At 39.4% G+C, this 12,014-nt stretch overlaps 1 protein-coding gene across 1 annotated transcript in view; it reads left to right on the top strand.

The window, feature by feature from the left end:
* LOC142203618 (dynein axonemal heavy chain 3-like) overlaps positions 1-12,014 on the top strand; it is a 927,911-nt gene that overhangs the window by 406,807 nt on the left and 509,090 nt on the right. Inside the window, exon 37 of the mRNA XM_075274510.1 lies at positions 6,250-6,364. Coding sequence (XP_075130611.1) covers positions 6,250-6,364 — 115 coding nt within the window. The remainder of the gene's footprint in view (positions 1-6,249; positions 6,365-12,014) is intronic.

Raw genomic sequence — 12,014 nt, 5'->3', positions numbered from 1 at the left:
AGCATGTATGGCCACCTTACAGTATTCGTCTACATTTGTGAATAAATTATCACCATTTATCTGATTAATAAAATGAATCTGTTAGGGAATAGCCAGATGATAATTCCCCAGAAGCTGCTGGTGAACCCTGGAGGGAGGGGCACAAGGGACAGTGAGCCCTAAACTGAAGCCCCCCGCTTTCCCTTCCTATTGCCAGACCCTATCCTAGGTGATAGGCGACAACCACGAGGACAATCCCTCCCTGAATACGTGAAACACAAAACGCAGACAAGACGTACAACAACAAAGGGAGGTCAGGTAGCCAGGGTTCGGTAACAAGAGAGCGATGCAGTGCCAAATCGGAGTCAAGAGAATAGTCAGTAGGAAAGCCAGAGGTCAAGGATTAGCATACAAGTAAATAGCAAGTGATACCAGAAAGCAAGGGCAATAACCGACACCAGTGTGACTGTGAGCCAAGACTATATAGGGAAGGAAGAACCCGCCCAGAACCTGACAGGAAGAAAGGCTGTCAATCACAGGCAAGACAGATTAACCACTTAATGAACAGAGGCAACCTTGGCAGAAGACGGGTGTGGTGCAAATCCAATTAAGGACTAGAGCCGTGTTCACACAGTGCAACTAAAAACCTTAAGCAAATTGTCAAACTGCACACGCCTCCGGCGCCGCAGCATGCGAGCAGAGGGTGGCGCAGAGGCCCGAACAGGCAGAGATGTTACAGAATCAATGTTTAACATCCATGCCTACGTTTTAAACAAATTAACAAGCATCAAATAATGTGTTATAGCGTTGGATATAAAATGTATGTGATATTTTGTTTATAAAAGGCTATGACTTGTTTTTGTTTGTTATTTAGAAGCCGATTGAACACTATCCACAATTATAATCCACATTATAACCGAGATTTTCCAATAACCAATAAATCATCTAATCTAAGCTTTGCTAAGCTTATTGATGTTCTGTATTAAAATTGTCTTCCTGTCTTACAATGTGATGAGATCAGTAATCCTATAATTAGCAAACCTTCATCTTGCTGAATCAATTGATTTGCTCCAGTGGACATTTTAATGTGCACATGTTATTGCTTTCAGTTGTATATCAAGGAAAAACACAATCTAGTTCTTTAATAAAATGATAGAAAGCAAGAAAGTAATGTTACTAATTTTCCTTTTATTACGTCATTTAAGAAGGTTGCATTACAAATATTTAATAGGGACAATACACAGCCTTTATTACTACTATACAGTGTATTCTCTGTGTAAATAACTTCCATTAGACATTAAGTAGTGTATAGTTTTAAATAAATATTAACCTCAAATACCAAATTTCAAATAATTAGAAAAGTGTAAATTTTTGTTTTCAAAATTGATGCTATTTAAAGTCATTACATTTTTATGTTTTGGGGTTTGACATAGACTGAACTTATCTGCTGTATTGTCAATGTTGTGTTAGAAAGGTGGATTTTATCATTACAGGAAAACATTCTGCATAGCTTAGGGTATGAATAAGAACCTAATTGTTTTCTCATTTTTCACTCCATACAGTCCTATGAAAAAGTTTGGGCACCCCTATTAATCTTAATCATTTTTAGTTCTAAATATGTTGGTGTTTGCAACAGCCATTTCAGTTTGATATATCTAATAACTGATGGACACAGTAATATTTCAGATTGAAATGAGGTTTATTGTACTAACAGAAAATGTGCAATATGCATTAACCACTTCAGTACCGGGCCAATTTGTGGTCCAGGACCAGACACATTTTAGGTTTATTATGTATCTGCGGTTTTGAGGTCTGTAAAATTTTTCTCGTATGTCTTAGTCAACTAATTTTTGCGTCTTTTTTCGGGGACACATAGGGCTTTATTTTTATGTTATTTTTATTTTCAAATGTGTTTTAATTTTTTTTATATCCAGGAAAATATAAACAAAATAGGAGGGAAATTGTGTCTGGTTTTCAATTTTATAATTTTTTTTTTTATTTAATAACACAAAGTGTCACTGAAAAACTTTATAATATAGTTTTTCCTCTCCGTTACGGTAATTTTTATTTTGTATGGTGTCGTCGGGGGTGGGGCTATAACCTTTAATAACGGCGTTTTATTAGCATAATATTTATTTATTTTTTATTATTAGTTTATTTACATTTTTTAAAAACTTTTTTATTATATTTTTATTTTATTTTTTTCCCAGATTGTGTCCCCATAAGGTGATAAGAGACCTTTGGGGACATCTGATCACTTTTTTTTTTTGTACTAGAGGCTGATTTCTCCTATAACTGGGGCTGGTACATTTAACCTCAGTTATAGGAGAAATCCAGCCTCCTGCATGCTGTATACACAGTATACAGAGCTGATCTGGGTCCTGTAGGACCCAGCAGCTCTGGCAGGACACTGCTCCTGGCAGATCACGTGTCTGCTGGGTCAGAGGGCAGCTAATTTATGGCAGGGTCCATAGCCGTGTATACAGCGCTCATTGAGTGCTGTATACACAGCGATCGAGATAGCAGAGGAGGTAATAAATCTTCCCTGCTATCTCTCTGGGAGCTCCGGCTGAAGTTACAGCCGGCTCCTAGTGAAAGCAGCTACACAATCTCCGTGTAGCTGCTGTGTTCTGACTTGGACGTACAACCACTTCCTGGACGTATATAGTCTATGGGCGGTCCGGAAGTGGTTAAACTAAAATTTGACCGGTGCAAAAGTATGGGCACCTCAACAGAAAAGTGACATTAATATTTAGTAGATCCTCCTTTTGCAAAGATAACAGCCTCCAGTTGCTTCCTGTAGCTTTTCATCAGTTCCTGGATCCTGGATGAAGGGATTTTGGACCATTCCTTTTTACAAAACAATTCAAGTTCAGTTACGTTTGATGGTCGCCGAGCATGGACAGCCCGCTTCAAATCATCCCACAGATGTTCAATGATATTCAGGTCTGGGGACTGGGATGGCCAGTCCAGAACATTGTAATTGTTCCTCTGCATGAATGCCTCAGTCGATTTGGAGCGGTGTTTTGGATCATTGTCTTGCTGAAATATCCATTCCCGACGTAACTTCAACTTCATCACTGATTCTTGAACATTATTCTCAAGAATCTGCTGATAGTGAGTGGAATCCATGCCACCCTCAACTTTAACAAGATTCCCAGTGCCAGCATTGGCCACACAGCCCCAAAGCATGATGGAACCTCCACCAAATTTTACAGTTGGTAGCAAGTGTTTTTCTTGGAATACTGTTTTTTTGAACGCCATGCATAACGCCTTTTTGTATGACCAAACAACTCAATCTTTGTTTCATCAGTCCACAGGACCTTCTTCCAAAATGAAGCAGGCTTGTCCAAATGTGCTTTTGCATACCTCAGGCGATTCTGTTTGTGGCGTGCTTGCAGAAACGACTTCTTTCTCATCACTCTCCCATACAGCTTCTCCTTTTGCAAAGTGCGCTGTATTGTTGACCGATGCACAGTGACACCATCTGCAGCAAGATGATGCTGCAGCTCTTTGGAGGTGGTCTGTGGATTGTCCTTGACTGTTCTCACCATTCTTCTTCTCTGCCTTTCTGATATTTTTCTTGGCCTGCCACTTCTGGGCTTAACAAGAACTGTCCCTGTGGTCTTCCATTTCCTTACTATGTTCCTCACAGTGGAAACTGACAGGTTAAATCTCTGAGACAACTTTTTGTATCCTTCCCCTGAACAACTATGTTGAACAATCTTTGTTTTCAGATCATTTGAGAGCGGGCTGTCCATGCTCGGCGACCATCAAACTTATCTGAACTTGAATTGTTTTGTAAAGAGGAATGGTCCAAAATACCTTCATCCAGGATCCAGGAACTGATTAAAAGCTATAGGAAGCGACTAGAGGCAAACGGAGGATCTACTAAATATTAATGACACTTTTCTGTTGAGGTGCCCATACTTTTGCACTCGTCAAATTTTGGTTTAATGCATATTGCACATTTTCTGTTAGTACAATAAACCTTATTTCAATCCTGAAATATTACTGTGTCCATCAGTTATTAGATATATCAAACTGAAATGGCTGTTGTATACACCAAAATATTTAGAACTAAAAATGATTACGATTAATAGGGGTGCCCAAACTTTTTCATAGGACTGTATAATTCCATGGGAATCCATACGGATTATACAAAAAAATATAGCTTTACTTTTTAATAACCACAAATAATGATATTGTATGTTAACAGCTCAGTCTAGATACAGTCCTATGAAAAAGTTTGGGCACCCCTATTAATCTTAATCATTTTTTGTTCTAAATATTTTGGTGTTTGCAACAGCCATTTCAGTTTGATATATCTAATAACTGATGGACACAGTAATATTTCAGGATTGAAATGAGGTTTATTGTACTAACAGAAAATGTGCAATATGCATTAAACCAAAATTTGACCGGTGCAAAAGTATGGGCACCCTTATCATTTTATTGATTTGAATTCCCCTAACTACTTTTTACTGACTTACTGAAGCACAAAATTGGTTTTGTAACCTCAGTGAGCTTTGAACTTCATAGCCAGATGTATCCAATCATAATAAAAGGTATTTAAGGTGGCCAATTGCAAGTTGATCTCCTATTTGAATCTCCTCTGAAGAGTGGCATCATGGGCTACTCAAAACAACTCTCAAATGATCTGAAAACAAAGATTGTTCAACATAGTTGTTCAGGGGAAGGATACAAAAAGTTGTCTCAGAGATTTAACCTGTCAGTTTCCACTGTGAGGAACATAGTAAGGAAATGGAAGACCACAGGGACAGTTCTTGTTAAGCCCAGAAGTGGCAGGCCAAGAAAAATATCAGAAAGGCAGAGAAGAAGAATGGTGAGAACAGTCAAGGACAATCCACAGACCACCTCCAAAGAGCTGCAGCATCATCTTGCTGCAGATGGTGTCACTGTGCATCGGTCAACTATACAGCGCACTTTGCACAAATAGAAGCTGTATGGGAGAGTGATGAGAAAGAAGCCGTTTCTGCACGTACGCCACAAATAGAGTTGCCTGAGGTATGAAAAAGCACATTTGGACAAGGCAGCTTCATTTTGGAAACAAAAATTGAGTTGTTTGGTTATAAAAAAAAAGGCGTTATGCATGGCGTCCAAAAAGAAACAGCATTCCAAGAAAAAAACTTGGTACCCACTGTAAAATTTGGTGGAGGTTCCATCATGCTTTGGGGCTGTGTGGCCAATGCCGGCATCGAGAATCTTGTTAAAGTTGAGAGTCGCATGGATTCCGCTCAGTATCAGCAGATTCTTGAGAATAATGTTCAAGAATCAGTGACGAAGTTGAAGTTACGCCGGGGATGGATATTTCAGCAAGACAATGATCCAAAACACCGCTTCAAATCCTCAGGCATTCATGCAGAGGAACAATTACAATGTTCTGGAATGGCCATCCCAGTCCCCAGACCTGAATATCATTGAACATCTGTGGGATGATTTGAAGCGGGCTGTCCATGCTCGGCGACCATCTAACTTAACTGAACTTGAATTGTTTGTCCAAAATACCTTTATCCAGGATCCAGGAACTGATTAAAAGCTACAGGAAGCGACTAGAGGCTGTTATCTTTGCAAAAGGAGGATCTACTAAATATTAATGTCACTTTTCTGTTGAGGTGCCCATACTTTTGCAGCGGTCAAATTTTGGTTTACTGCATATTGCACATTTTCTGTTAGTACAATAAACCTCATTTCAATCCTGAAATATTACTGTGTCCATCAGTTATTAGATATATCAAACTGAAATGGCTGTTATAAACACCAAAATATTTAGAACTAAAAATGATTAAGATTAATAGGGGTGCCCAAACTTTTTCATAGGACTGTATTTATAGAAGCCTATGTGACTTCTTGTTGTCTATAAGAGTCACATGTCACATTTGGGACATGGGCCAGGCAAACACCGGCCTCTACTAAACATTACTGCAGTGTGCCATGATTGGTTGGACTGTTTGTGTGATAGGTCTCCCATTTTGGACTACACACAATCACACAGTAGGAGGAACAGACACTTGACGGAAGAACTAAGTAGTGACTGTGAGGTGGACATTTTAGTGGATTTTCAACCAAGACTCCTGATGAAGAGCACTACAGTATAGTCTACCTTTGCTTATCCCAAAAAATCTGCCACAAGTTTCCAGTGCTGATGATAACATTAGACTGCACAGTAAAAACAAATTTATATAGGCTGAAAGTTTAACATCCTCTTACAATATTTTTTTTTTCTTTTTTGGGCATTTTATTTTCCAGATGTGGCATGATTTATATGGAAGCAAAAGACTTGGGGTGGGAGCCACTAACTGAGTCATGGATAACAGCAAGCCTTACAGAACTACTTACTGCTGAAGAGTGTCAGATTGTCCAGGTAGGATGAGTATTTTCCATATTAACACTGGACATAAAAAATAAATATATTCTTATATAGACTAAAAAATGTTTGCTTCCCAACCACGGTCAGCATTTCAGCCTATAATAAATAACCCAAGCTGCGGACAGGACATTTTTTCTTTATTTTGATACCCTTACAGAAGTAATCATGCCTCTTGTCAGGTATTCTACAGATAAAGACAAATGCTCTGCATTGCCAGACTGTCTACGCATTTTAACCGAAAACAATGAAATGCGTGATTGCTGGATATTCAGAGAATACCATTTGTCTTGTCATTTGGACTGAAATGGCCAAACAATAGAAATATAAATTCCATAGAAAATTTGCAGCTTGTAATTTAAAATTTCTTATTTCTTACTTTAGAATAGAATCCTAAAGTGTATATATATGTTTGTTTGCATAAAAAGATAAAAAAAAATAAAATAAATCTTTACATTCTTGCACATTTTCAATAACCAAGAATACATGTCACAATATGTCAAGGTGGTTTATCATGCACAGATGTATATTAAAAAAAATCCCTTTAAATAAAAACATATTCTATATGCAGCAGCTGATAACCAAACGGGGCTGTAGGAAATGTGTGTTAGCTAATGTAATAACCTTCTTTATTTGATTTGGAGTCAGTGTTAGCAGAAGCTGATGAAGTGTGCTCCAGAAGTCATGCTATCAATAACATTGAAGGAAATAACCTCACTAGGTACATAGTCTCATTTAAGAAAATGCAGTTTCAATGGTCTGACAAATAATAATATAGAATATTCCTTTCCTTAGCTGTCATTTATCTCACTTATCACAACCACAGGATTATTATAATATAATAGATGTGCAATGATCCCATTACTAACAGAGACCATCACAGCATAGGGATTTATCTTATCAGGAAAGATAACTTATTAGAAGGGACCTCAGGGGTGTCTTCATAAAGCCGGTAGCTAAAATACAGGAGGGCAGCATTGTCATGGGAATTGACCTGCTGACTTAATAGAGGCGGGTTTGATAGCCTTAGTTTGTTTTATTATGTAAAACTAAACCTTTTCTCTTTCCTGCTAGGAGATATTGACTTTTCTTGTAGGATTTTAAAGTAGATTTATACTAAATGTATTTGCAAAATGTGCTTGTGGTTCCTGTAACTAAATATCGAAAATATCTTTTAGCTACAAAATATGTTAACTGCTAAAATTTTATTCCAATTCTGTGGAATCCTGTTTCTTAAATGTCCTCGGGTAGCAAGACAAAATTTCTCTTTTTAATGACCTCTATTTTAATTAGCAATAATCATCATTATCGTGAAGTCAATACCACTACAAATGGATAATTCAGACCTCAATAAATAAAGTTGAGCTTGACTCGTCTTTAGTAATTCATAGTTTCCAATAATTTTAGGTGTATTCTTATTTGAGAGATTATGTAATTTCTGTTATAATTTATGTTTTTTATGTACTAACTACTCACGGTTTTCAAGATCTCTGTTGGGAAATCTGTCCTACTTATGTGACTGTAAGGTTAACTGTGCAGCATGGATGTGTTAACTACTACTCCCTAGCAGATCCTCATCACGTGCAGATCCTCAGTCAGCTACCTGTAATGTAGTCATACCCAAGAAGCCACCAGATGCTGTTTAGTGTTTGGATCCAAGACTTTACTTTCCTTGATTGCAGTTAAAAAAGGTAGAAACATGTAGAATTTGCACATGAATGAGTATGAAGTAAACACTTCGGTCTCATTCAAGCAGGCATCTCTCCAGTTCTCACACATGATACTCCCAGTCATATCCGCCGGACAAGGCCTCAAACTTTGCAGTGCCGAGAACACACAGAACCAACTAACATGATCAGATTCCATGCCTTAATTCCAGCCTACCTTCACTGTGGTGTAACCCAACTTCACACCACAGTCAGAGCCTAGAAAGACATCCCTCTATAACTCTTCCAAGTCACAACTCCTTGGGACAACCTATGTCTTGATTTTACTTGCAACATAGTAAAACATTGTCTGCACAATTGAGAGTATGTCGCACATCAAGAGAAATCAATAGCAAAACATACTATGAACAGAAATAACACTGTTCCTTATGAGATCACAACCATTTTATGGTGGGAACTCTGCATACGGCCACTATCTGCTCCACCAAAGGCTGCAGTCTATGGTTAACCCATGAGAAATTTCTATAACTAGACTGGGAGTTATACATTTGTACAGCATGAGTATTGATATATTCACATCCCCTGGAAGTAAACAATGAAGGATCTCGTGAAATGGGATCTTGAAAGCCATTGATAAAGAACATTTATTACATCATATTCAAAATTTAAGAAATCCATGGTGCTCCCCTATGTAATTAATAGACTTTATTTTCAAGTCAGTTTTAGATGTGTGATACAGATAGATGTGAATTACAATTGACCGATGCTTATGTATTTCTTTCTGGCCACTTTATGTGCACAGTTTCTTTAACTTGCATCTAATTCTACCATGAAATACTAAAGATAAAGTCTGCTATCGATTACATTAGTTAGTATAAAGATTGCTTAAACTCTAGCTATTGTTACACTATACCATATTATACCATCCTTCTAATATTATAAAGTGTGTTTGGATGTTTGTTACTCAATCACGCAAAAACAGCTGAATGGATTTGAATGAAATTCAGCACATAGAAAGATTGTAATCTCGATTAAAATATAGGCTACTTTGTATTCCGGTAAATGACATAGCTTCATGACTGAAATGAATTTATGTTCACATACTACATTACACTGCTCTTATCTCAGCTTCTGAGAAAGCCAGGGCTGTTATCTCTCTGTGTAAACACACGTTAACCCTCAGTGGTGTGTGTTCATGCATTTGCATATTATCTGATCTGCTTCAGGCACTGATGACATGGGCAAACACCTTTAATCCAAATTGTCAGTTTGCCAATTTTCAACATGCCTGGAAAAAGAAAATCTAATTTGTCACAAACAACGAGAGCTATGAAGGAAGCCAGAAGTCACAGAGTTCTCCTCAAGTGGAGCTGAGGGGCGATCATTGACGGCAACAACACACTCATTATATGGTGTCCCAGTGAGCTGCTGAGATACTGGAACAATCACAGGCACAGCTCAAGGAATGTTTTCAGCGGCAGGCCAGCTTGACAGCTGCCGAAACGCCGCAGCAGCCGGATCATCAACACCAACAACACACTCATTATATGACGTTCCAGCGAGGTGCTGAGATGTCCTAACAATCACAGACACAGTGCAAGAAACAAGTTCAGCGGCAGGCCAGCTTGAGAGCCGCCCAAACGCCGGAGCATGCGGATCATCAACGCCAACAACACTCTCATTATATGGCATCCCAGCAAGCTGCCGAGATACTGGAACAATCATGGGCATAGCGCAAGGAATGAGTTCAGCAGCAAGCCAGCTTGACACTGGAGCAGGCGGATCATCAACACCAACAACATGCTCATTATTTGGTGTCTCAGTGAGCTGCTGAGATGCCGGAACAATCACGGGCAAGGTGTGAAGAACAAGGTCAGCAGCAGGACTGCTTGCGAGCTGACAAAATGCCGGAGTAGGCGAACCATCGACAGCAGCAATTTGCTGAATATAGGCGGATCATCAACGCCAACAACCCACAGATGAAGTCGCGGGCAGAGGCTAGTATTATATAACTTACATGGGTATTCCCATGTACATAATCATTTCTATATTTGTAGAGAATTAAAAGTTAAACATATATTTGTAAATCTAAGTAATTAAAAATTCTGAAGAGTTTTAAAGATTTTCTCTAACTTTCTTAGTGGTGACAGTCTTTTATCTTGATCAGTTGCCATGGATACGACCACTAATGCAGAAACTTTCTATGGTCTGGGACTTGTCAGGAACCCAGCTATGATTTCCTTATTGTACATGGGTTATCAGACAGGGACACTACATGTATCAGAAGATAGCCCGGCCACAATAAAGAAATCATGGCTGATTTTCTGACCTTAGAAAGTTTTTGCATTGGTGGTCATATCCATGGCAACCGATCAAGATAAAAGACTGTCACCACTAAGAAAGTTAGAGAAAATCTTTAAAACTCTGCAGAATTTTTAATTACTTACATTTGCAAAAATGTTTAACTTCTAACCATCTACAAATTAAAAAATAATTATGTAGATGGGAATACCCCTTTAACTGAGCGTCACTGAGCACTGCTCCCAGCATTGGCTTTGTTACTGGAGTATGTGAGTAGTATATGTTCTCCTTCATATATATATTAATAAATCATATAATTTCTCATTATACAATGAATATGTGCCATTTGCTAAAAACAAAATAAATCTTTTATATGCCTTGGTATGGATGGAAAGTGTAAGTCTCACCACTGCGATCCTCATCTATCATAAAAACAGGAGCCAGGGCGGAGTCTGACCGCGCTTGGTGATGGCTGCTTAGCTGTAGAGCTCTGTCACGCTAGACCCCGAACCAGCTCTCACAGCACTTTCCCGGCATCAAGAATGGGCAAATTTAACAAAGAGAGGGGCACTGACCCTCCGGGTACCCCGCGAACAAGCAAACAACAAGGAGACATACAGAAATTTATCAAAAAGAAAACGGCCTACTCCCCTGCAGGCCCTTCCAAAATGGCGCCGGCCGTGAGGCAGGAAAACGAACATGAAGACGACTCAGACATGGAAGAGATCGCGCCGCCTGATATCACTACACAAGCAGCTGAAGGACAAACGGTAGTCACGCTGTCCGTGTTACAGAAAGCTCTCGCTAGAGCCTTGACTCCGGTGATGGAAGAACTAGCAGCAATCAGGTCAGATATAAACAGCATAGGCCAACGCGTCTCTTCCCTAGAACATAGTACAGCCGCCATTACTAACCATTCTACAACTATGGCTGCCAGAATGCACATATATAAAGAATATATTGATAGATCACTAATACTGATAGAAGATCAAGAAAACAGGGGGAGGAGGAAGAATATTAGACTTAAGGGTGTCCCTGAACAAAATACTGCAGAGGACTTGAACGAACTTGCAATGCAAGTTTTCACTGACTTGCTAGGCCCCGACAGAGCCAACAAAATCCAAATCGAGAGGATCCACCGCGCTCTCAAACCTAAACCGCAGCAGGGCGCCCCACCACGGGACATTATTTGTGGCCTCCTCATGTTTCCAGATGTTGCAGAGATTCTGGCAGCTGTCAGAAATAAACCAACAATCTCCTTTGGAGACACTGAAATTTCTATATACCAGGACGTTGCACCCTCCATACTAGCGAAACGCAGAATCCTGAAACCCTTACTGGATGCTTTAAGAGCTAAAGAGATTAAGTACGCCTGGCTATATCCATTCGGCTTAGCAGTGATGCACAAGGGCAAAAGGCTTACAGTCCATACCCCCTCAGATTTACCAGCGCTCTGGGCTCACCTTCGGATGGAACCTCTCGATATCCCGCCTTGGCTGCCCACGCCACCTCTCCCGGACTTCCCAGACCTACCGGACATTACCGACGAAAGACCCTGGCTTCTGGGAGAAAAGAGCAAAGCCCATAGGGGAAGAAAGCCCATTCCTCGCTCTCGGTCTGTTGTTTCCTGAAAGACCAGTTCCTGGGTTCGGTGCCCTTGTCTATCTTTCTTAAGATAT

Source organism: Leptodactylus fuscus, chromosome 5 (genome assembly GCF_031893055.1).
Source record: "Leptodactylus fuscus isolate aLepFus1 chromosome 5, aLepFus1.hap2, whole genome shotgun sequence".
NCBI classification, from domain to species: domain Eukaryota; kingdom Metazoa; phylum Chordata; class Amphibia; order Anura; family Leptodactylidae; genus Leptodactylus; species Leptodactylus fuscus.
The sequence above is the reverse complement of the archived record's forward strand: the minus strand, read 5'-3'. Positions and strand labels throughout refer to the sequence as shown.